Raw genomic sequence first — 26,368 nt, forward strand, 5'->3', positions numbered from 1 at the left:
AGCTTGTGCATTCTCTTACATAACTGAGAATTTACTTACAACTTTTACACTAGTTGTACTATTTGTAATCAGTCCAAACTAGAGTTTGAACAGGCTAAGAGTAGAAAACTTGCTTCTTGCCCTAATTGTAGCCTAGCATTCTGGTCTCTTGCCAAAGCTATTGGCCGCAACTTTTGCCCATCTCTGCTCCCACCTCTGTCCAAACCAGATGGTTCTGTAGTCACTTCAGCCAAGGATAAAGCTGACCTGCTAGCATCCCATTTTTCTTCCAGCTCATGTATTAATGATCTTGGTAAAACACCTCCCACCATTCCCAACACACTCCATTCAATGCCTCCTGTGGTCTTCCGTCAAAAGGATATCAGAAGGATTTTGATGAATCTTGATGCTAAGAAAGCTCCAGGTCCTGATGGTATTTCTCCACTTGTTCTCAAGACCTGTGCTCCTGAACTTACTCCTATTCTTTGCCGCCCTTTTTCACTTTCTTATTCCAAAGGTGTTTTTCCTTCTGCTTGGAAATTTGCTCATTTTCAGCCAGTTCCTAAAAAGGGTGACAAATCCCTCCCATCCAATTATCGTCCCATTGCAATTACTTCTACTCCTTCTAAAGTAATGGAGAAATCAATTAACCGCCAACTCTTAAACTACCTAGAAACCTTCCGTCTGATCAACGATCGCCAGTATGGATTCCGTCAGTGTCGATCCACTGGTGATATTCTGGCTTATGTTACTCATTTATGGACTAATTCAATGGAAAGGTTCGGTGAAACACAAGTAGATGCTCTTGACATCTCAAAGGCGTTTGATCGTGTTTGGCATAAAGGTCTTCTAAACAAGCTTCCATCTTATGGTTTGCCAACTGTTTTTAGTAATTGGTTATCCAGTTTTCTCTGTGATCGCTCACTGAGGGTGATGGTAAATGGCTCTCCGTCTTCTAACTTCTCCACTAATGCCGGTGTCCCCCAAGGTTCAGTTCTTTCCCCCACTCTTTTCCTCTTGTATATTAATGACTTTCTTCCATTGACTGGAAATCCTATCCATAGTTTTGCCGATGATAGCACATTGCATTCCACTTTCCATTTTTCGTCTGTTTTCCTTGTCCTGCTCAATCAGCTTCAACTTCTCGAAAATCTGCTACTAATTCCTTAAATGCCGATCTTCAGGTAATTCTCCAGTGGGGCAAAGACAACTTAGTTGATTTCAACCCTTCTAAAACTCAGTCTTGTCTTATATCTCGCAAAAAGGATTCTTCTGCTCCTATGCTTATCTTTAGTGACACTCCGATTTCTAGGCAAAATGATATATCTCTTTTGGGGATTACCCTGACTTCTAATCTCTCTTGGCACAAGCACATTACAAATATTGCTTCCTCTGCATCTAAAAAACTTGGTTTTCTCTTTCGCTCTCGGCGTTACTTTTCTTCCAAACAGCTGCTCACTCTGTATAAATCGCAAATCCGCCCTGCCATGGAATATTGTTCCCACATCTGGGGTGGTGCCCCCAAAACCTCTCTCAGGCTTCTTGATTCCATTCAGAAGAGGGCAGTTAGGTTAATTAATGATTCATCTCTAACAGAGTCTCTTCACTCGCTTTCTCATAGACGTACTGTTTCTGCTGCATGCCTCTTCTACAGATACTTCCATGGGTACTGTTCTTCTGAACTGGCTTCTATAATTCCCGCTCTCTCTTTCAAAACAGTCCGAACACGTGCCGCCACCAGCCAACATCCATTTACTGTCCAACTTCAAACCCACAGAACCAACTTTTCATCTTCCTCATTTATTCATTCAACTGCCGTTTTCTGGAACAACCTTCCTTCATACATATTTCCTGAAAATTACAATCTACAGAAGTTCAAGTCCAATGTCAACAAATATCTTCTTTCGTCTTCTCAACCTCCAACCCAAGCACGGTACTAAGTACTATAGGTTCTAATACCTCTCGTGTTTGGGGTTCACATAAAAGAAAAAAAAAAGTAAATTTCTGCTGGTTTTATTTTTTCCCTTGAACCAAACAAACCAAGCGAGATATTTTCACTTTGAATTTTTAGCAAGCGTCAGTGATGGCATCACTGACTCGTGCTTACTAGCATTCGCATTACTTTCATATCAAAATTTACTCCTCCAGAACTATGTACTACTTTAATCGTGAGCGTCGACCTTGAACAATTCTCGTATATGTATAAGCAAGGGGTTGCTCACTACTGAATACAGTTAATACCAATTGGGTTTACAAGTAATAAATAATAAGATTCAAATAAGAACAGATAACAACTTAGTTTTATCGGAGATTTCTCCGGATGCCCGATGACTAAAATTTCTCCATAAAAGATCAGAATCACAGTTTAGGAACTTAAGATATATGATTGTATTATCCAAAAAGAAACTTTATCTACAAAAATAGTAATTAAAATTGAACAAAATTGCAATACTCTAAACAAACATTGTTTTTATACATAGCAAAATTTTTATACTGTACAACTGTCAATAAACAGTTTAATTCATGAGACACAATTCATCTTACTTCTTTCATCTACAAAAAAGAGATCTCACCTCCGTCCACACGATTTGGTTCTAGGAGGACCTTGTGCCATTAAATCCCAAACAAACGTGCAACAAACTTAGTTCATCCCACCACCCTAACATATTTTGGATATTATTGGGGCCACTTCTAAAAACAATTAGGTATACTGTATTGCTGTGCCATGTCAGAACAGAATTTTTCTCTTGGGCACTCGATGACATTATAAATGATGCCATCAACGATGGAACGAAGAAAATTTCTGATTCGCCATTTTATGATTTTTAAATTAGATTAACCTTTGAATTTAGTCAGGTCTTCTGTATTCTCTCTTAAACTTCACAGTGGTGTGATGTTTTTATTAGGTTTTTGTCTTATTCTCTGCAGTCTAATTATCAATACTGAATGATTCAATACTGAGTGATTACAACCGAAGTCCTCTAAACCGACCTCCGCTTAATCGACTCGCCGGATTAACCCATGCTCCCACCCTTCCCTCATTAAAACACTGTTTTATTCCAACAGCACATGGCAGTCTTCCTAGATAAGGCCCAATTCACATCTCAGTTGTGAGGAACTGAGGGAAGGGGAGATGTTTTTACTAACGAATGTAACATCGTCGATCTGGCCGATAGTTCAAGGGATTTTAAAATGTCCACAGAGACTGCATATGCGAAGGCTTTAGAGTTCAGTTTTCGAGAAAAAAATTAGAAGTAAAGAATATAGGATCTTATAGAATCGTTAAAAGTCATCAGCATCAAAAATGTGCTTACAATATAACACCAGCACGAAATATCAAGTTCAACATTTACTGAGTCTTGGAGAAAACTAACCCGCGACTAACGAAGGTCCCCGACTTTTGTCGAAAAATAATATTATGAACGATGCAGAAATCAATACACAGATGGATCTAAAAACATCATAGATAAGTTTTACATTATATTGAACAAATTTAGTGTAAAGTTTATCTAATATAATATATCATCAACAACTTGGCCTATATTGCGCCGTATATAATATATCAGTAAATTGCATGTGTTGTGTGATCGATTTGCTGTTTCCTAGACGAAAAACCAGACTTGCTGGGGGAAAAAAAAAACCAAAAAAAAAAAAAAAAAACCATACTTCCACCCTCGCCTGAGACCGGCTAACTGAGCCACGTCACGAAAATTACCCATAAAATTTCTTGCGTTGTTGGCGGGATTAGAATTAGATCTTTTCCACCCGGTGTAGGGAGGGCGATGATTTTACTAACTGTGGGTCCGATTTTATGTAAATGAATGTACATGTGTATTCGTATGTTTTAAGTGAACATAAAATTTTTTAAGATACATTTGTGTACTTTTATGATTCCCCGCTTTGATCGGCTAACTATTGGACCCAATAACATCCGATAAGTGGGTTTCTACTGTATTATAAGCTAGTGCTATCTGCATATGGTGTACAAGAACGGCTTCAAAGATTAAGGAAATATATATCTTAACTTCGAGCAGGACAGGCTGGTCTGGTGGAAATGTACAGGTATGAAGTTCTGTTTCTCTATCATTGCTTGTTTTTGGAGGTTACCAGCCAATTCTGTTGTTTTGACTATGAAAATGTAAATTGTTGATAGGCTGCAGGCGCTACTAATATCAATTCTAGTTAGTGCCTCCAGACACACGGCCGCCGTAGCCTAGTGGTCAAGCGCGCGGGTGCATAAGTACACGTGTCTTGAGTGACCGGGGTTCAAGCCCGTGACTGCTGAATACGGTGCTGTTTCTTGTATTCTGTCTATCTTGTTAACTCCTCTGACTGTTTGGTCGTCCCGGAGTATACACAGAAAATTTATTTATTTATTTATTATGGACGGCAAAACAAAAACTGTTTACATGAATGACTTGACTGTTAAGCTGTTTGAGCAAGAAATTGTGTCATTCCGATAGAAATTCTAATAGAAGAAATACTAAGATAGTGATGATTAGATTGGGTGAAATATCTCTCTTTCTGGGAATCTAGTAACTACTGATACTAACGACATCTGAAACTGAAAGTATACTTTGATGCGGCTTTATAGTATAATAATTGCTATAGTGTCTGTTGGGCACTGCCACAGAAGGGCATTAAACAGTTGTTATGTAGGTTAGTTTCTTTCATCAGAGGCACTTTTGCTGCTAAAAGCGCTATAAATGACAAGTTCAACAGACCTTATGATTCAGATTTTGCCATCTTCATTTTAGACCAGAAAGCGGGAAGCTGGTCTCTGGAATATGACACACTTTTCTAATATTGCTAAATGGCAGCAGACCAAGAAAAAATATACAAATTGTTCTCGACTTTACGAGTTAATTTGTTCCTAGCGCGCGCTCTTAAAGCGGGAATTTATTTCACATAGACATAAGATTTAAAATAGTGGTTACGTTCTCAACAATGAAATTAGTTAGCTAATTAGTTTATGTTTAAACAATGATTGATTTATCCAAAGAAATGAAAACGTAGCCTGTAAAATCAAGCAAATTATAATAATAGAGAAATTATTTATGACTTACAAATGTTAAAGAATGTTTATTCTTCATCATCATCGACTAAATGCACACTCGTTGGTCACTCTTTATTGGCTTGGCACTCGTTGGTTTGTTGCACAAGGAGTCGTTTTCTTCAGAAATGTTTCAAGAGGCATTTGTTTCCAAGGTAATCTCTTTTAATTATAAATTTCACGATGCATGCATAAGCATTTTTTAACGGCACACACAAATTGGAACTAACATGATTAGCGTGGAGTAACAAGTTTACGAAGCTTAAAAAAGGAATGAAGAGAAGATTCTGAATACTTATTTATGTTTTTTATACGACTGAAGATTTCAGTAAAGAGGAAACACATTTCACCATAATAACGTAAAAAAAACCACACAATTCCAGCTAGCGGTATTTTCGCAAATGCAAGAAGATCGAGTTTATTACTCGTTTATAACTGCTTGCAGTAACAGAAAAACCCAATAAACCGGAAAGTGCAAATTGTTTTTATTGTTTTGTGGTCGTGACTTCCAGAAATGTGCTTTAGAAAAATATCACAAAGGTGTTTAAAATTGATTCTTATAACAGAACATATGATAACGATGAAAGTGCAGTGCATTTTAATGATTGGAATTGGTAACTAATACAATTTACAGAGAGGCCTCCGTAGCCGAGTGGGCAGGAGCGGGATGCAGTAGCACACGCTCTTTGAGTAGACCGGGGTTCAAGCCCCTGACTGCTGAATACGGTCAACCTGCCAACCCGCACTGGAGCAGCGTGGCAGATTATGGTCCATTTCCCTCAGTATGAATTGTTGAGGAGGCTTCCATCCTGCAGTGGGTTGATAATGGCTGCACTTTACTTTTTTTTTTTTTTTTTTTTTTTACAATTTACAAACCATGCTCACGACCTCTTATATGGCCTTAAGGTCACGCTGGTGACCTTAAAAATGACATTTTAGAGAGATAAATAGCTTAGTCATACAGCGAAAATTTCAACTTCCGAGATCTTGAACCAATTACCAAAAAACAATGTGTTATTGAGTTCACATCACGATGTTTTAACAATACGATGATGTCTCTGGAACGGATTAATATCGTAAAGCTGGGTACACTGTATTGTATAGTTACGCACGCGGTTTTAAATGCGGTGTTTGTGAATGTTTGACATTCATTTTTTGCAATTAATGGTCATATTTTCGATTTTGTTGATACTTGATACTTGGGAAAAAAACTCGTAAACCCGAGAACTCGTAAAGCGAGAACTGCCTGTATTGTAGAGAGAAGATATCGGTGTTTGTAACCAATAATGAGTCTATTACCGCCCTGATATAGAATTTAATAGTGGTATTAAAACGGTACAACAGCTTCAGATTCGTGTCAAACGGCAGCAAAAGACAAAATGGTGACCGTCTTTTAACCTTTAACACACGTAAGGCAATGATATATACAGCTGATGGATTTTTCAGTGATTAGATCACTGGATTGTCAGAAGCTGGATGATCAGCATGGTAAATAGCCATTCGTGTGGATCGTGATTCCCAAAAGGTTGGACTCTATTGTAGCGAGGTAGTGGTTTCGCCACTTGTCACTCGTTTGGAGGTCCAGGTTTTATTTTCGTTAATGGCTGAAAGAATTTCAGTTCACACCAAAAGTGCAAGAAACATGGCCAGTATTCACCATGATGATGATGATACTCTACCTTCTTGACACCTCACCGCAAATTTGGCTATTTGCGCCACTGTTCATGGAGTCCATATTTCACACTAATTGCACCGCATTTTCCCGTTTCACATTGATGTGCACTGCATTTTCCTAAGTATATGTTGCCGAATTGATACGCAAACTTAATTATTTCATATCCACATTGATATCTGTCACTCCACTTATTTCGAGCTCAAAGCATGTGCTTCTTTTAGGTGGGACAGTTTCAGTGACGAGCAGTGTACTGTACTTCACCTTGCGGTTTGATATTTCTTTTGCACATAATTAAACATAATTTTATATACAGTACTTGTTTTCTATATAATTTTTTATAATTTTATATATCATAATTTTTATGAACTAAGTTAAACCCAAATTAAAGGTATTCAATTAATATGCCTTTAATTCAGTCTTACTTATATTTTTTTAGTTTGTCTTCATTTTTTTGGCTATAGTTTAATTTATGTTTTAGCATCAGTTTCATTTACATTTTGTAGCTTTTGTTTCAGTTACATTTTATAATTTTAGTGTTATTTGTGAATGCTGATTGTATATTTGTATTATGAAGTGATTGTGACGTGTGCGCAGTACATTGGACAAGGTATGTCCTCTACCTTCAATCTAGTTTGATGTTTGTAATAAAAATGAGAACCAACATAAGGGTGGTTTTATGCTCACCTTGGACGCCGCTTTTCAAAAAAAAGTAAAAATAAAAACAAAAGATATCAAAATCTGCGTTTTTGGTATTGTACATCTTACCTTATGTAATAAATATTTCTTTTATCCTTTGATCATAACGGGGTAAAATATGTTTTCTCTTGGGTAGCATCGGGTATTTAACTGCTCTTATGTCAGTTAATGAGCGTGTACTTACTTCACCTGCCGAAGCAAAATTCTAATTACTCAAGATTGCTGATTGCAGCTCAACAGCTCCTGAGCTCCTTTTAAATTCCTTGTTAGCAACAAGCCAAAAATGCATTGTTATCTAAGATTCCCCTGCTTCATTTGATATCGAAATTAGTTTTTTACAGATATTGCATAATTAATGAGAAAGTGAACTATGGTAATTAATTAGATAGTTAACAGTTAACTGAAGCTGACTCTGGCAGCTTTCTAGGAAATGAAGAGGAAGTATTCTCTCCGGTACGTGAATAGTATCATAAACGCATCAGTTATACCATTAAGATGGTCCAATATGTATAAATATAGTGCAAGCGCATCGGAAATACATAGCTATATCTGAATAAATCAGAATATTAGTAAAACGGCATCGTTTTAAGTTGTATATCATATTGTGAATACCTTCACAACGAGTTGCCATGATATTGCACTACTTCGAATAAGTAACGCTTCACCTAAGGAGAAGACTAATGTTACTTATTCTCAGATGGGTACCTGATTTATTCAGATATAGCTATGTATTTCTGATGCTCTTCACTATATTTATACATAGTCTAGACTCCTCCATAGCTTGAGGGTTATGCCCTAAACGCTTGAGTCTAAATACATGATGGCCCAATATATAATAATAATATTGTAATAATAATTATATTACAGTAATATTATGGAATTTTAATGAAACTGGTTTAACGGGAAATGCATCAACAGAGGCAACAGTGTCACAACCCGCACAAATCGGCACCTGAACATATTCCTGTATAGACATAATGGTGCATTGTGATCTACGTTGTTAATGCTTATAAAATTCAACAACAGCTGAAATATATGTGATATCAGTATGTGTAGTATTGATTAACAAATATAGTTCTCTATTTTCGACCCTCAGCTTGCGTGCTGTGTCCGGAGATGAAAGTTGTGATCTACTAAATCCATGTCATTTTAGTTAAATCCACACTTTTGTGAATTACTTTTTAATTAGTTAATAAAATGACTATTAGAAAAGTTCATTGTACCTTGTATATTAATTTAAATAACGGATTTCAAGTTTAACAACAACAAAAAAAATTGTTTTTTATTGTGCATTTTCTTAATTGTGCATTTTCTTTGTTAATCGATGAAAGGTTATTTTCATCGATCAACAAAGTTGGTTATATTGAGGGATATTTTAGAATGTGTATTGATAATTTAAGTGTTAATACTATGCACGTCCATATGCAAGTGAGTAATTTTATCCTTACCCAAAGCACCCTCGGTTTTTTGATCGTCAAACTTAGCTAAGATAAGCAACAGAATTCTCAACAGAAGAAGAAATTTTGCCTGAAATATTTAATTTAGGCATTTTTGCGTAAATAATTTACATAAACTATTTATTATCTGTTATATGAAAAATAAATGATTTATTTTAACGTTCATTGCCTATTACCAGCGATAAGCTTTCTCATAATATCGTATCATTTATATCACGTCTTGATTTTTTTTTTTTTTTTTTTTTGTCAAAAATAAAATCAAAGAAGAATCAGAAAATAGAGGCAAAATAATAAACAGCTCAAACTCCACAGTCGGATTTGATCACCTCAATCTCTAACCATCCTGCCTGCCTTCCATGTTATATGTTGCTAAACCGCTTTTAATACCGTTATCGAAATCCAGCGCCACGTCATAAAAGTGAGGGGCCGAATTGTGAGGATCGGCGATAAAAGCGTTTATTCAATTAAGGAAGTTCGTAATTAAAAATTAATCAGTTTAATTCTGATTAATATCATAAACTCGATTCCTTGTCTTGGCATCTCTCGATGGTTTACGATATACCATTTTAAATGTACAATTGGAGTGCAAGGTCGTGGATACGTTCGTACCTTTTTAAATGCCTGTTAAATTGCACTTAATAGAGATTGGAATATACCCCCTTTCCCTAAGTTCGCTAACAGTCCTAATCGGGAAATCATCTTCCCGAGATATGAATGAATCTGCGTAGGTGCCAAGGTTTTATGCCAATGAAAATAAATATATTTTAATAAAGATTCACGGTCAGATATCCATTTGTTCTACTGTATAATAACACCAGACAGGGAATATTTATTCTGACTTTCATTTAAACCTTTTTTGCATATTCTCAGTTATTATTTGATCAGAGACAGATCAGTTCATCATGGTTTTCAAATACCATATAACATTAATTTTACTGTGTTGCTTTGGTATGTAATTTCTGTTCATATCTGCTCACTTCTTGTTCACTTATTTAATTAAATCAATAAATTTATTTTATTGATTTCGATAAACAAGCGAACAAAATTGGTAAATACCAGTTCACAAGGCCAAGTATACTGTAAATAAATAAATAACTTCATCTTTGTCCAAGAATAAGTACCATAACAAGTTATTATTATTATTATTATTATTATTATTATAGAGAAAAGCATTTACCTTTTTCTCGGAGTCAGAAAGGACCGAGAGTGCATCAGGTCTGTCTCGACGCTTTTCCGAGCTGTCTCGAGGAGGACTGCGAATATAGTCTGGGCTAGCAGCCCTGCTTCCTAATAGATTGGAGGAAAGAATTGGGTAATTTCTCATATCTTAAAAAAGTTACTTAAGCATAGAAGTATATATATTGTTCAAAATAAGAAGTAGATGCTATACATTATTATGTAAATATTTACTGTATGTGAGGAACTTACGAATCAAATGTTTAGTGAACAATTAATTACAAGCACCACTTCCCTTGATGAAATCGAACGTATCACTACCCTATCAATGTCTCGCATGTATAGGATAACCCACCTCTTTTTTATGTACTTCATAATTAACTTAAGCAGTTTATGGCCTTGAGTGCCTTATACTGAGTTATTTAATTTCCTACATCCTTTGGCATCTCTCATATTGTGAAAATATCTCACTTCTAGATTGTCTATCCCTACACCTTTTTTGTACCCTCTCACCGACGAGGGCACAAAAATTATCGAAACGGTGCTGTAAGGTTGCTGGTATCCAAAACGGAGAATAAATAACAGTAGTCTTCTCTACTGGGGAACCGTTATTTATTCGAAAGTGCATGACTAGGAAACCCTTTGTGTGAATCAGTTTCATAATATGCGATATTATAATAATGAGGCCCTTTTTTTTTTTTTCGAGCTTTGTGTTCCTTCCGAATTTACTAGTTAAAATGATGATTTGCACTACCCAATACCTGCCATGCGTCATAATGTAATATAGTCATAAACTGTGAAATTCCCTATTTTGTGGCATTGTTATATATTTATAAAAATTTCACTAACCACCTATAATAGTATTCTTATTAAGCTAAACAGTATGCAATCGTTAATTAAAGAAACAAAATGTGTCGTAAGTTAACCAATTTTATCACATACAAATCAGAATAACCCCAGCGAATTTTACTAGACAGTAATGTCAGTCGACATGAGATATCAACAAAAGCTGCGGAAATTCGAGTGCACTACAAATTGATATAAAAGGATAATTATAATGACTAGGCTATACACTAAATACAGTTGTTTGTTTTACATATTTGTATATACGTCATTAGAGGTCACATACACAATATGTGAATAAAAGTAAGTCGTATATTGCTATTTGTTTCCGGGTTCTTCATACCGTTATGACTAAGTCGAAATAACGGTTTTATAAGGGATGGACACAATGTACTTAATATTAATTAACCATGTTTCAATAATTAAACTGCATCATTAGGGCGGTAATAATTTAGATGTTAACTGGCATAAAGAGACCATAATAAACATACTAATTAGTCTACCATTCAAATGGCATGTAGAAATCCTACATGCTGCTGAGCGAGCACGTCAGTGACTCCTCTGTAGATTTGATAATGACAACCCTATAAATTTAAGTTGAAAACTCATGGTATTAACCGATTAAAATTTAAATAAGTATTTATTTAAATGATATCACGCAATAATGATAGTGATAACCGTATAGAATTTAAATCCCGCTTCATGGACATAAGTTAGTTCTTGTGTGATTCTAAATGACAGTTTTTGTTATTTAGGGTTACTCAAGATCCTAAATGACAAAGACTGTCTTCCTTTCTGTATTCTTTATGGTCCGTTCGGTAGTACAGTGGTTATGACCGGATGGACAGACCTTCAAAACTCGGGAACCAAGCATTTCCGGAACTATGTTGATATAAAACATTTTTATTGTCTACATATGAGGAACTCATTCCTGAAGTTATGCCGTGTATTTTTGAGACACCCTGTGTAATATATTTTAGCCGCTGTATTCGTCTTTCCCTTTTCCGAACTCTGGGCCGGAAATTTTGCAGGGAGCACAGATATAAAGTAAATAACATAGATATTTACTTCATAATATAAAGTAAATAACATTTACTGTGTATTACTTTTTCAGGAAACGAAAAGAAACTGAATTTAAAACAACCGTTAAAATTTTATGCTACTTCTTCCTTTCTGCCGTAATCTTTCATCATAGAAATGCATGATAAAAAGCATAATAACAAACATGAACACAAAACTGACAAAGAAGATATCTCTTACATTTCATGTTAAGATCGACTTAAATATCTTTCGTCTTTCATAATCGTCTTTCATGCTTTCAAATAATGCTCTGTCAGGTATGTCTCTCGATACCTTAAAATACGTTAGAAATATTACTTTAATTAAAGGAACCTTGAGTCTTTGATGTGTGTGTGTGTGTGTGTGTGTGTGTGTGTGTGTGTGTGTGTGTGTGTGTGTGTGTGTGTGTGTGTGTGTGTTTTGGCGCATTATAGTGCGCCTCTTGAGCCTTTGAAAACTCATAGGGGGAAAACATGATCGATTACAGTCAGTTGTCCTCGGGCAATAAAATTCAAGAACGAACGAGTGTGGCTGCTGAGGTCACAGAATGGCAGTTTTATTGAATTAAAACTGCCATTCTGTGTTTTTTATAAACACAAATTTGATATGCTGTATTTTATAAACTCAAATAAAGGATACCTTTTTAATCAGTTGGGTAAGTCTAATACATTTACAGCAGTTGCATCATATCATGCAACTATTGGCCTTGAGGAAAGATAAATACACATGAACTTAATGTGTTTTGGGTAAGAAGACATTGTGGATAAGAGTTCCAGAATAACTGATTATCTTAAGTAAAGTTTCGTCCCTTTAACTGAAGGCTGTGCACTTTGCATCTTGCGCACAAAAATTTTATCTGAAATATTCATCACCGGCCACTAACGGTTTTCTCCATCTGCTGCGGAATGCCTCCCCTTCTTTTAAGTCGTCAATAAAAATTCTGCTAATATGATCCTTAGCACACGTGGTAATTAGGAATGCTGAAATGGTCATGCTGAAACTAGAAGCAGTAAGAAAATATCAGAGTGAGCAATGAGGAAAGAATTATTCCAGATAACTCCATCTGTTATCTTTCCGCCTGTACTTTGTTACGTGGGAACCCAGTCCATCTGTAACTTCTTAAAATTCACGCTCTTAAAATTTTTCTCATTTCACATTCAGGAAAAGCTAAGCGAACGTCTAATTTGCTTGCGAACGACATTAGATACTATACTTTGAGTCAATTAACCTTCTTGTGGCGTGTCTATGAACCATTAAACACTATTCACGTGACATTATTTAATGTCGCAGCTGGTCCCAAACAACAGAAAAAGGAGCAAGAGGCTTTCTTAGCTCCGATAGGGGGCGCAGTTATTAACGGCAGTATGGATGGAATAGATTTTTCTAAGTACTTTTGCAATTAGGGCAAACCGCTGATTTCTGCTAATGTCTCTTGGAGGTAGCTGTCACATGACAAAAAACCTATCATTGCCTTCAGAAAGGACGTTGAAGTATAGAAGGCGAGTCATAAGGAATGGACGTTGAGTTTAATTTAGCTCCCTGATTGTTTTAATGATTGGCGTTGTGTATTGAATTTTTGTCAGAAACCTCAAATCAAGAATAAAGTGACACTTCAATTTTGTACAAATAAGTAATCCTGATTGATTAACTTTGCTGCTCTGTGGTGAATAAGAATTAACTGAACTGGATAGATCACCGTTCTTATTTTTACTGATAATACGTGAATCACCGTTCTTACTGATAATACGTGAAGAGCGACTTCCTATAATAAACTTTTTCGGAACTGAGACTGTTGGAATGAATTCCAAGTTTTACAAGCTTTCTTTCTGTTGGAAAATTTCGCAGTGAGTTTGAAATGATCTGATATTTTCATGTAATACAGTTAATTATTTCCTATAAGATGTAAATGACCTAAGTTGTTACCTTGTCTTGAAGGAACAGGAGATAGTTGAGAACAAATACTGAGCTGTCTTGATCCGGGCATTTCTAGACTGGTATGACTTGCGCGTCGTCTTCCTTTTTTCTTTCCGAGCTTTATGTGCATTAGACGCGGATGTGGTGAATTAAAGATGGTTCTGTGATTTCGGAAACGAGCTCTAAAAGAAAAAAAAAAAAAACAACAACAAATTATTATAAAAAAAATCATTTGTTAATGAATATTTTTACTAGTGTAATTAGAAAAATAACAAGATTTAATAAAGCTGTTTTAGCTACAATTGAATTTAATTAAGCACAACACTTAATTAATAACAGTTTTTTTAATTACTGCAAAAAAGTATAAATTAAATTATAAAAAGTATAAATTAAAATTTTGAAGGTGAGTATCTGTCTATCTTCGTAGGAGCTGATAATTAGCCTTAAAACGAACACTGGCGTACTACACAGTAGAATTTTTGGCAAAAAAAGATTCTAGTTTCTTTATTCTTTATAAACTTTTACTGAAGACGACGATCTTTAAAAGCATTTGGTTGCCTCCTTGATGTTGATCATCATGGTTAATAGAGAAGTTTACAATGAACTTGCGAAATACCAAACTTATGTATAGAGGGTTGTTATGATGAAAATTGTAACAACAATTAAAAGGCTATTAAAAGGTTAATTGCAACAATTAAAATGCTACTTGCATAAATTGAAATGTCAATGGACAACATCAGAACTATTTGGAAATGAAAGGAATGAAACGTAGTTCTAAACGTGACATCAGAGTAAAATTATTACAAATATGTCTAAATGACATTCTCAAAGAGGATGATCCAAAACGACATTCAAATATGGTTGGTGGATGTTCATTTGCAAAAGACGCTAAACATGAGGATCTGAGTCTTGCCTGGGATCGAAACTTATAAGACCTTCAAATATCACTTCAGTGATCTGAAAAGTAAATATTATGGAATAATCTGGAAACTAAACCATGAACACCTATTGATATTACAGACCAAAAATATTGATGCACTACGCTACACGATACGTCAACCCTGTGTCGTGTAGCATTAGCCTCGTCAAGCGTATTTTCTGATTTGAATATTAGCTCATGAGATGGATAAATATGGAAGCTGATAACCCTTTTACAATCTCCAAATGAAATCTTTATACGATTTTCAATATTACGCCACGTTTTTTTTTTCTGTTATTTTGGCATAAAAAAAGCTCTAAATCATAACCATCTGTTGTTGCTCAGATTAGATGGGCTAGATGTGTCCACAAAGGTCAAATAATAGAGCAATCCACAACTTCAAATGTAGATCGATCTGACCTTCATCCCTCTTCCCACGTTGATCACGTAATATCTTAGGCTTCTAAACTTCTTGAATTAATCAATTATGTAATGCACAGGAAGGGAATTTTACAAAGTTAAAAACAACGGGAAAACCAGATGGAAGATACGTCACTTTTACTGGAATAATGCTCTCACAAATTGAACTTAATTTAGAAAAGAAATAATCTGATGTAGTAGAAACGGAAGTTTTGCAACGCATATAAAGAAAACCTGTAAAAAATGTAGAAGGAGAATTGGGCCACCGACGCCCCATCTTTGCAAAACTACAAAGCACTCCAGCTGTCGAAGGAAGAATGTAGTGTTTCGATAACTTCTTAACCAAGAAATGTTTGAGGTGAGCGGCTGTAGCCACTCGCCTCAACCTCAGCCACTGCGACAACCAGTGGGCAACACGTGTTGATATTTTTAATTTTCTTTTCCTACATGATATATGCACAGATCTGATTGAAATGTTGCCTTTAAATCAGCTTAGTAATGAATCCTGGATATCAAGCAGAGTTGAAAGCTTCAAAAGTTAATCTTGTTTTAATCTCTTAACAGCAATCCTTATTTGCAAAACTCACGGAGTGACATTGCAATTTTTAATTATGAGAGTTAATTCAAACTGTTTGGTCTGAAAAGTGTGTGTTCCAATGTTGGTTTGTCTGTTAGCAAGATAAAAATACTCTGCGGCAAACCCAGGAAACCCTTTAATTCCTCCTGAACCCACCAACTCCTCCCCAGAAAAACTTTCAGTATGTTCTTCCAGATCATCAAGGTTCAAACCCAGGTCTTTTCAAATGGTAAGTGATACAGCTACAGACACTCCACACAAGGCAAAAGAATATTTGTACGATATACACATTTTCTGCAGGACCAAATTGGCTGATGCACGGTGACAAAGGAACGTTGAATCAATATAAAATGTTTTTTGTTCTTTTATTCATACTCTATAAAAGATGGTCTTACAATTCAAATGCATTCTGTGAGATGTAATGCAATGCAGGAAAGCAGACATTTTAAAATGTTCTCGACACTCGAATTCACACAATGGTGAGATTATCCTCTACTTCTGTAGTAATGTTTTCTTCAAGTTCCCAGGATATATGGGCCTTTTTCACAACGTGGTTAAGTCAGCCGATCTCAGGCGAGGATAGCATGGACGAGTGTAGCAAGAACGTTTATAGTCCTCACGTGAATTCTTTGCCCAAGTACCGCATTCAAGGAAATTAAACGTTGTCTACATAACAGTGCATATATAATATAGTTAGGGAAGGATGTTACGTAGTTGTTCCATTAAGATTATTACTATATTTAATACCACTCATTACTACGTGAAATTAATAATATAGTTTATTAAGCTATTCTCCTAAACTATTATTCATTAAGGTGACGTTTCAGGCATTTTAACGAATATCCGTCATCAGGCCATGCTGCTAATAGACTTCTCCTACCAATGCTCCCAGAAACCTGGGAATGCACATCAGGTTTCTGAGAGCATTGGTAAGAGGAGTCTATCAGCAGCATGGTCTGATGATGGGTATTCGGTAAAATACCTGAAACTTCTTCACCTTAATGAATAATAGTTTAAGAGAAAAGCTTAATAAACTATATTATTAATTTCACGTGGTATATGAGTGGTATTAAATATAGTAATAATCTTAGTGTATATATATCTTTTTCATTCGTATGGCTTTTTGTTTTAACTGTAGTAGTTTTGATTTTCCTATTTTTTCATTGAAAATGTAATAAAAAATAGCAAAACAAGTAAAATTTATGTTCCTAACTACGTCTTAATTATGTACTGCAGTCTGCTATTGATGATGGTGTAGGAAGAACAATTATTAATATTCAGCTCCACATCGTGAACTGTGGTACACCGATACACCCCGAAAATATCGTTTGCTAAAACGTCATTTTCTTCTGTAACAACTGTTACAGAAGAAAATGACTTTTTATGTGACTTGTGTGGCATGAAAATGAATTGTTTATGTGTACACTCGTGATGTAATTTTTGATGACGCCTTTACCATACGTTGATGAATTTTTCCCGAAGGGAAGCCATCCGCCATAAGAAAGTGAATGACACTGCTAGCTTCCACGCACAATCACTTTAAATGCATTTTACCTATGTTGATGCTGCTGCATCACATCACTCCCCACGCATACAGGATAGTCATGTGCCTATTGCTCAGTAGAAGCATTAATTCAGATCCTCAAATTTTAACCCGTGGCAGTGTTTAATTAACTTAAATTTAAACAATCGAAATCTCATTTTAACTTCATTCATCCTCGTATTAACAGAAAAGCCAATTTAAGAATTCACTAGCGTGAATGGAGTATTACTTACCGGCTGAATAGATTGAGAGCTACACAGATACCAACAAACATAATAGTCAAAACAACCATAATGATTATCATGTTGTGATCAATCTGATGTACTGGTGGTCCTCTTGGCGTGGTCGTACTTTTATAACCGAAGCCCTGAGTATCATCTGGAAAAAAAGAAAAAAATAATTTTTAGAGATTTGCTTGTTGAAGATAATTCCAGTTGAAATAAGCTTTGTTATACTGGTTCTTTATTATACTTCCCTCAAAAATTAAAATTCTTGTATTCTTGTATAGTTAAATGTCAACAGTTTCCCAGATTTAGAAGCAGAGAAAAAGCAAAATTAATTTACTAGACCTTATAAACTTCGTACTGTTTTAAATAATACAAATATTATACGACGGCAGTTGTCTCCAGGTTTATTTCTTTCCATTCCCACCTCACCAACATTTCATTTACCCCCCACCATCTTCATATTGAATAATTATATTTGCTAAACCGAAAACTTGTTGCACTTCCCTAGACAATTAGAAACGGCTCTGCGAAACGTCGCTGTTAAACCATGCTCTGTGATTTAATGAATTAAACAATTGTAGTATACTGTCAACGCTTTCGTAATGCAGTTTACGTATATTTCCTAGATTTTAATAACAATTGAAATATGATATGTATTTAATGTTTCTACTGTGATTAATATATTAAGCAAATAGTAATAAGTCATGAGTTATGTATTTAGTAAACTGTTGACAAAAAAAATGCAAGAACATTTATATTTATGCCAAAAACCAAGAAAATTTTGTTTGTATGCATTCCCCATATTGCTCATTCATTCCTCCAATCATCAAATCGCACGGCAACTAGCATAATATTCAGCACTTCAGCTACAATATATGTTTATGGATAGCCTGTGATATTTAACAGAAGAGATTTATAATGGTCTGACTTTAATGAAATTTGAAATGGCTTTACAAGAGTATAATGTCGTGAAAATCCTTCCTCTGGGAGTCGAGTTATTACATGCACGCAGACCGACATGGTGAAGACAGTAAGTGCGTCATTTTTGCTAATACGCGTAATAACCGATTACTCGACTAATCCACTAGAGACAAAAGTTTGTAGAGATACGTTATCAAAAGTAACTAAGGGTGAAAATTTTTGTATGTTGCCGAAGTCAAGCACGACAGTGCAGCATCATACACGTTTGAGTTTCGAGCCTACGTGACTGCTAAATACGGTTAAATATTGGACTCATTGTCAAAATGATTAATTGTAAACTACACTGACCTAGTTGTCCAGCTGGAGTATAAGCAATTTTTTTTTAATTAGGGAAAATTCAATTTACTAGCAATGGATTTATGGTTCTCCTGCTTCCATTGCAGAATGAGCTCAAGATCCATATAAAAACGAATATTTTAGAGGTTTTGGTTGATTGCTATTCAGGGTTTGTCAAATGAATCACACGGATATGACGTTATGAATGAATCATAAAAAAAAAAAAGGTAAACTGCAGCCATTATCAACCCACTGCAGGATGGAAGCCTCCTCAACAATTCATGCTGAGGAAAATGGACCATAACCTATCACGCTGGTCCAGTGCGGGTTGGCAGATCGACCAAATTTAGCAGTCAGGGGCTTGAACCTCGGTCTACTCAAAGAATGTGTGCTACTGCACTCCCGCTCCTGACCACTCAGCTACGGAGGGCATATGATGTCAAATCACACGAATAGACTGCTCTCAAAATATTGTGTACAGCATTAGCAGTTAATGGGACCTTTTAAAAAGTTTTTGTGAGTGGTAGTGTTTCTTCTGCATTAGTTGAAGAGTTGGGAATCAAAAGCCTTCAGCCATCACATGAAGTGAATAGCAAGAGTTGAAACTGACCGTTTATAGGCGAGAATAGGAAAGTGAAAGGGAAAGTTCAGCAGTTTAGTAGCTTAGGAGCAGTTTAAGGCAAAAGACATTCTTAAGCAATAAGCACAATATAAAAGTGAAAGATAGGTCATGATATATATGCCTTACAGTATAAAACATGATGGAATGCTCTGTTACATCCGGAACAACTGTTTAGACCTTTCCGATCTTTATAACTGCATTAAAGAGAGCTCGAAATAAAGAACTTAAGAAAATTTTTTGTTTGATTTTTTCATTTTATTATTATGAAGAGAAATGAGTCCATTTACTATAAAAGGAGGTCCATTTACAAGAATTGAACATCTTATTATTTTATTTCCATTTTGTTTCATGTTATTTCATCTAACATTGCCATCGAGCAAGAACTAGACAAGATGAACTGGTGAGGTGAGTTTATTTTTTTTTTTTTGGCTGATTCTCTACAAGCTTGGTTTTTTCGCATCATTTGCCACTACTAATACTATTTCATAATCTAGTTCAATATTTCCAAATATGAATCTGGGTTAATACTGGGTTACTACACGTAACTCCTACGTAGTAGTGAAAGAGAAAATATTTGTTCGCGTACAATACAGATATAACGTTTCTATTTTTGAATATATGCTTAGAGAATTCTATTTTGTTGTATTATGAGAAAAGACGCTTTCGGAGACTAAAGAGACTATAATAATCAAAGTTTCCTTGCACAAAGGATCACTGCTGACCTTATAAGCGATAAGAAAATTAAATTTGTTTTTATATCATTGTGAAACTTTCTGTTGGGCGAACGAAGGTACAGGGATTACAAAAAAGACGGTAAACAATTTGTTGAGGCGCTGCAAGTGGTGCGCTGGAACTAACAAAATGCCGTGGACTATAACTATTATGGAATTCGTGTCGTGCTCGAGTTGGGAAAATGGGGACAGTGAAAAATGTTCGCTTCTTTCCATTTATCACAGAGACTCTAGGTAATGGAAAACTTCTCGGTAGCGATGAATACATAAACAGTTTTCCATAGTGTTTGTATTATAGTCAACAAAAGTTTGATATTTTCTGTTTTCTAAAGATGAGAAAACTGATGAAATTATTTGAACCTTGCGCACAGTCACAACGATCTCATTGGTTAAAATTTAGTCTGAATTTTTCATCCTCTTCACGCCATCATAAATCAAAGTGTTTATATTTGTCAGTTTTTGTATTGAGCATTGGAACGAATGGCTTAAATTTCTTCGAAATTTAACATGGTTCAATACTATTACTGCTTTAAAAATTTATCCTCTGTTGAATTCTGAATTAAAAAAAAAAAGAATCTTTTAGCGAACAGTGAAGTTCATCAGTCTACTCATTTATTTATTGAAATGTTCTCATGAAAACAGAGCACTGATCTGTTTGCTTATTTTAAAAATAGTAATTTTGCTATTAGATGTGTCAGAGCTTAATGAAAATTCGAACAGAATTTCATGCTGTATTTCCAGAGTTAGATAGGAAAGAAAAAGTCCCAGGGTAAATAAGTACAGTACTTTGTTTCGATCTGCAATTGTCTAAATAAAATCTTAGCGAGGTCTCAATAGCAGAGTTGACCACTATTCGAATAAAAATTAGAATAAAAATTTATTACTTATTTTATTTATTCGTTATGCCGGTTAATTGTTATTCGGTGGAGAATGAATTATTCTTTTTTCATTGTTTAATTTTATTCGAACTTCGAATAAATTATTACACATCGATTCTTATAGTCTACAGGGCGCCTCCGTAGCCAGGTGAGAAGGAGCAGCAGTACGTAGTACACGATTCTTAGTTAGATCGGGGTTCGAGCCTGTAACCACCAAATATGGAGGATGCGGAAAGGTCAGGGAATGACCACCGCATATCCAGGAGCAATATGGCCTTAGTTGCTAATGCTCCTAAAAATCAAATAACAAACAAACAAACATTATAGCCTACTTCCACCACGTCGTAAATGGCACGTACTACGTAATTTAACTGAAGTATTCAGTTAATTGTTTATTCTTGTATTACAGAAACATAAAGTTTCTGATTTTCATAAATAACATTGATGACGGGACAGATACAGGGCTTGATGATTAAAAATTTGCAGACGATGTGAAGATTGGGAGAGTTATTAACGTCAGCACCAAGCAGCCCTCCTTCGGGATGATTTGGGAAGGCTTCAAAGGATCATTAGAAAAGTGGCAGTTATGTATAATGTAGATTGGTTTGTTGTTTTAGGGTTTTAGGCTGTGTTCTATGGTCGATCTGATGTTTGCTGGATAAATAAACCGAGTTTCTGGGAGAAAACTATGCTACCCTCGCCTGAGACCGACTAACTCAGTCATGTTGTGGGAAAGACCAATATAATTCCTCTCGTGTTTTCCATCTGGTGTTATTATACCAACTATTTTATCCACGAGGGCTTTTAATGCAGAAAAATGCAAGGTCTAGGGAATAGCAACCTAAAAACAACTTGTAACTTTGTAGGGTTGAATTAAAAACAGCAGAGGAAGAAAGGGATTTGCTCGGTGCGGGCAAAGTTTTTACGGCTCCAGCTAATAGAGAAGTTTTCTTAATTTTTTGCCATTTTATTGACTTAATTAGCATATTAATTTATTTTCTACAAGTAGCTTTATATTCCTAGTTACGATACTTAGTTTATTTTGAACTTAGATAGAGGTTTGTGGGTTATTACTTAGTATCGGTAAAACTTGTACCGTTCGAAACTTGCCGCCGTTGTGTAGTATCGATACGGAATAGCATTACGTATATCTCGAACTTGATAGCGTAAGGTATAACGTAAAACTAGATAGCGTAATACGTAGCACTGTAATAGGAATCTGTTAGCTTAGTATAGTATTAGTATATATATCTGTTAGCTTAGTATAGAAATCATGCCCCAGACTAGAGCAGCAAAGCAACGTGCGCAAAGTAGCGAAAGTGCTGTGGTTCGCGTGAGAACCGAAGTTTGCAATTCTCAAACGCATCACAGTCTAAAAAAATGTGCAAAATGCGAAATGTTTGCGGATTTCTCTCTCTCTGGAACAGGACATGATCTAGCCATGGAGGATGTCTGTGTATGTGTGCTAGGTGCAGAGAAATTAGGCGCCAACTCAGCATTCTGATGAGCGTCTATGAGAGCTTGAAGAGTTGGGTAGATGCCCTCGAAGGAATTAAAAAGAAGGGCCCATCAAGCTCTCAGCTGCCCAACTCAACGCCAGGGCTCACTCTTATGCACCAGGCAACAAAGAGGCAACCTTCAGGGCAGAATGCTCTGGTCCCACAGGAGCTAGTTATTGTTGGTGACTCAATTGTCAGGGAAACGGGAAATATATTGTGCAAAAAGGATAGGTGGAATAGGACTAGGGTATGTCTGTCAGGGGCAAAAGTTGATGATGTTGTAGAGCAGATATCATATTTTAAGAGCATAAAAGGTGATATCGTTGTACAAGTTGGCACTAATGACGTTAAGTGTAGGAGATCTGCGGATTTACTTAGCAAGTACAAGTCAATGTTGAAAAAAATCTGCGAGTTAAGGATAAATTTGAAAGTGTCTACAATCCTGTCCAGACACGATAGGAGGAAGTATATGATGAGACCCTTGTCAATCAGTTCGGATTGGAGAGATTGTGCAGGGTTCATGGGATAAAATTTTTCTCAGCGTGGCTGTGCTTGTTAACAGGAGAGATTACTTCTACAGGAATGAGATACACTTAAATAGAAAAGGGTGCAAAAATATTTGCTGATGCTATCGAGGCAATATTAGGTGGGTTGGAAAACTGCTAGCTTGGGGCGGGATTCACAGAATAATAGTTTAACAGTAGCCGCAGGCAGAGGTGGAAATGATTCTTCCACTGCATTGGAATCAGCAGCAGCCCGAAAAGCAAGTTGCTGGGGGCTTCAAGAGCTGCTGGGAGTCATCATGCAACAAGTAAATACATGGGCTGTGTTAGGGTAACTAAGAGTAAGAAGAGGTTCATGTATACTTGCATGTACACCAATGCTAGGAGTATAGTAAATAAATTTTATGAATTTGAAGCGGAAGTTATGACATCCGATACTGATATTGTTGGGATATCAGAGATGTGGTGTCACTCAGATATAAGGGATGCGGAATTGCAATTTGGGGAGTACAATGTGTACAGAAAGGATAGGAAGGGAGGAGGGGTTATGCTGTTAGTTAAGAAACACATACAATCGAAGGAAGTGTGTCCAGTTGACATAGATGGAGAGTGCAATGGTGAGTCAGTTTGGTGTGATATAAGCACGGGGAAAGCAAAAATGAGGGTAGGAGTTTGTTATAGGCCTAATGACACCGATGAGTACAATGAACAATTATACAGAAAAATAGACTGGGCTAGTAAATCAGAGTGTCTTATAATGGTGGATTTTAATTTCCCAGATATAGCCTGGAACTTGTGCTTTGGTCATTCGCACACTAGCAAGACTTTTGTGGATTTATTGGATGATTGTTTTCTACAGCAGCATGTTAGAGAGGCAACAAGAGGGAGTAACGCTCTTGATCTGATTATCAGCAGTGATTATTCATGCATTAAGAATTTGCAGATAAAGGAACCACTAGGAGACAGTGATCAGAGTGTACTGATGTGGGATTTACTTAAAGATGTAACTACCATCGGGGGTAAAGGGAAGGATTTTTGCTTTCGTAAAGGCGACTACAGTGGTCTCTGAGATTTTTTAGGTTCTATACAGTGGGACAAACCAATGATGTTACCAACAGCAATTTCTAAATGGGAAGCATTCAAGGAAATAATTTTGGAAGCTACTAGGCTTTTGTTCCAACTAAGAAATATTGCTCTAGGTTGAGGCCCAAATGGATGTCAGATGAACTAACGAGACTCGTGGCAGAGAACAAAAATACATTAGATTCACATAAATTGCCAGGCGACACAGGAGTCTGTGGTAGATACAAGCTAGTCGGTAATCAAGTCACAAAGGAGGTTAGGCAAGCGAAGGCAGATTATGAAAAATCTTTGGCAAAAGATGCAAAGAAAAGCATCAAAGACTTCTTTACTTATATAAACTCCAAAAGGAAGCGGATGAATCAGATTGGTCCACTGAATATCAATGGTTTAACTGTAGGTGATCATTCTCAGACAGCTGCTGAACTAAATGAGTATTTTGCATCTACATTCACACATGAGGAGTTATTCAAGGAGGAGAAGGCCAGATGTTTATGAAACTAACAGGGAGGTAAATGATTTTGTAATAACTGAGAGCAAAGTGGTGGAGAAATTGTTGAAGTTAAACTTAAGAAAGGCACCTGGTGTAGATGTGATCTATCTACACCAGGAGGTGGCAAAGGAAGTAAGCAAACCCTTAGCCATAATTATGAGAGCATCCTTGGACTCGGGGGAAGTCCCCACGGAATGGAGATGTGCAAATGTATCCCCAATTCACAAATGGGGATCAAAGGGTGTTACGAGTAATTACAGCCCTGTTAGTTTAACTTCTGTTCTTGTGAAATTAATGGAGGCACTGATTAAAGAAGCACTGCAGGATCATCCAGACTAAACTTCGGTTATAGTTCGGACACAGCATGGGTTTGTTAAGGGGAAGTCTTGTCTGACCAATTTGATTGGATACTATGATGTGGTCACAAAGGAACTAGCTGCAAAAAATAATTTGGTATCATATACTTGAATCTTAGGAAAGTTTTTGACACTGTCGCGCATGGAAGACTACTGTGCAGATTGGAGCAGTATGGCATTAAGGGCAAAATGCTACTATGGATAAAGGGATAGTTGAGTGGGAGAAGACAGAGAGTGGTATTCAATTGATACTGCTGTACATGGACTAATGTTATTAGTGGCGTTCCATTGGGTTCGGTGGACTAATGTTATTAGTGAGGTCGGTGTCGGGCCAATTGATGTTTTGTATATTTATCAATGATATTGATGAAGATATATCCAGCTTATGTCAAAGTTTTCAGATGATACAAAGATTGGCAGGGTTGTTAATAACAGTAATGACAGTATGCTGCTACGACGGGATCTGGAAAAGTTGGACAGATGTGCTGAGAATTGAAGTTTAACATTGAAGTTTAAACTTGAAGTTTAACATTGACAAATGCAAAGTGTTACATATGGATACCAGTAACCCCAGAGAAATGTACCAACTGGGTGGTGTTACACTCAGGGTAGTGGAGAATGAAAGAACCCGGGGGTAATTGTGCAAGCAGGTATGAAGTTTTCTGAGCAGTGCAGACAGGCTTACAGAGTACGTAATGGGGTCTTGTCAACGATATACAGGAATTTTGCGAGCAGTTATAAAGAGATGATTATCTCCTTGTATAAGGCAATGGTCAGGCCACACCTTGAGTACTGCGTACAGGTCTGGAGGCCTCATTTTAGGAAGGATGTAGAGTTGCTAGATCGTGTACAAAGAAGGTTAACAAGAGACTGATGAAGGGAACAAAGGGGTGCTCTTATGAAGAAAGGCTTGAGTTCTGCAAATTGCAGCATCTGGAGACTAGGCACCTGCGAGGTGATCGCATTGAGGTGTATAAGGCCTTGAATGGATTCAGCAGGCTTAATGCTGCTGGGATTCTTCCTTGCTCAGATTACAAATCTGACGGGGCATAGATTCAAACTGAGGAAAAGACAGTTGTAGAATAGATGTGTGTAATTTTGCCTTTAGCTGATTGATGGAACAAACTTCCATCTGTTGTGGAAGTTGATAGCTTAAACAAATTCAAGACAGAACTAACGAAACGAAATTGGAACGAAATGCATTGAAATGGGAAGGTTTTTTTTTTTTTGGCTGATGCTGTATAAGCTTGCTTTCTTGCATCATGTGCCTCTACTAATGCTAATTCTAAAGCTAATTTAGAAGTTACGATACAGTCGGACATGAAGGGACCTCAATTTTATGATGCAGTCTGACATTGTAGATACGATATCATGTTATAGACCTCAATCAGATCCCATCTTCGGTGCTTTA

The 26,368-nt window shown here is 36.2% G+C and overlaps 1 protein-coding gene across 1 annotated transcript in view; it reads right to left on the reverse strand.

Annotated features, from left to right (window-relative positions):
* The window catches only part of LOC150075236 (uncharacterized), a 442,257-nt gene that overhangs the window by 52,237 nt on the left and 363,652 nt on the right, over window positions 1-26,368 (reverse strand). The window contains exons 4-6 of the mRNA XM_090388815.1: window positions 17,545-17,689; window positions 13,862-14,034; window positions 10,038-10,147 (exon numbers count right to left, since the gene is read on the reverse strand). Of these exons, the coding sequence (XP_090244941.1) occupies window positions 10,038-10,147; window positions 13,862-14,034; window positions 17,545-17,689 (428 nt within the window). The remainder of the gene's footprint in view (window positions 1-10,037; window positions 10,148-13,861; window positions 14,035-17,544; window positions 17,690-26,368) is intronic.

Source organism: Mastigoproctus giganteus, chromosome 14 (genome assembly GCF_048544385.1).
Source record: "Mastigoproctus giganteus isolate SK-2022 chromosome 14, ASM4854438v1, whole genome shotgun sequence".
Lineage (NCBI taxonomy): Eukaryota > Metazoa > Arthropoda > Arachnida > Uropygi > Thelyphonidae > Mastigoproctus > Mastigoproctus giganteus.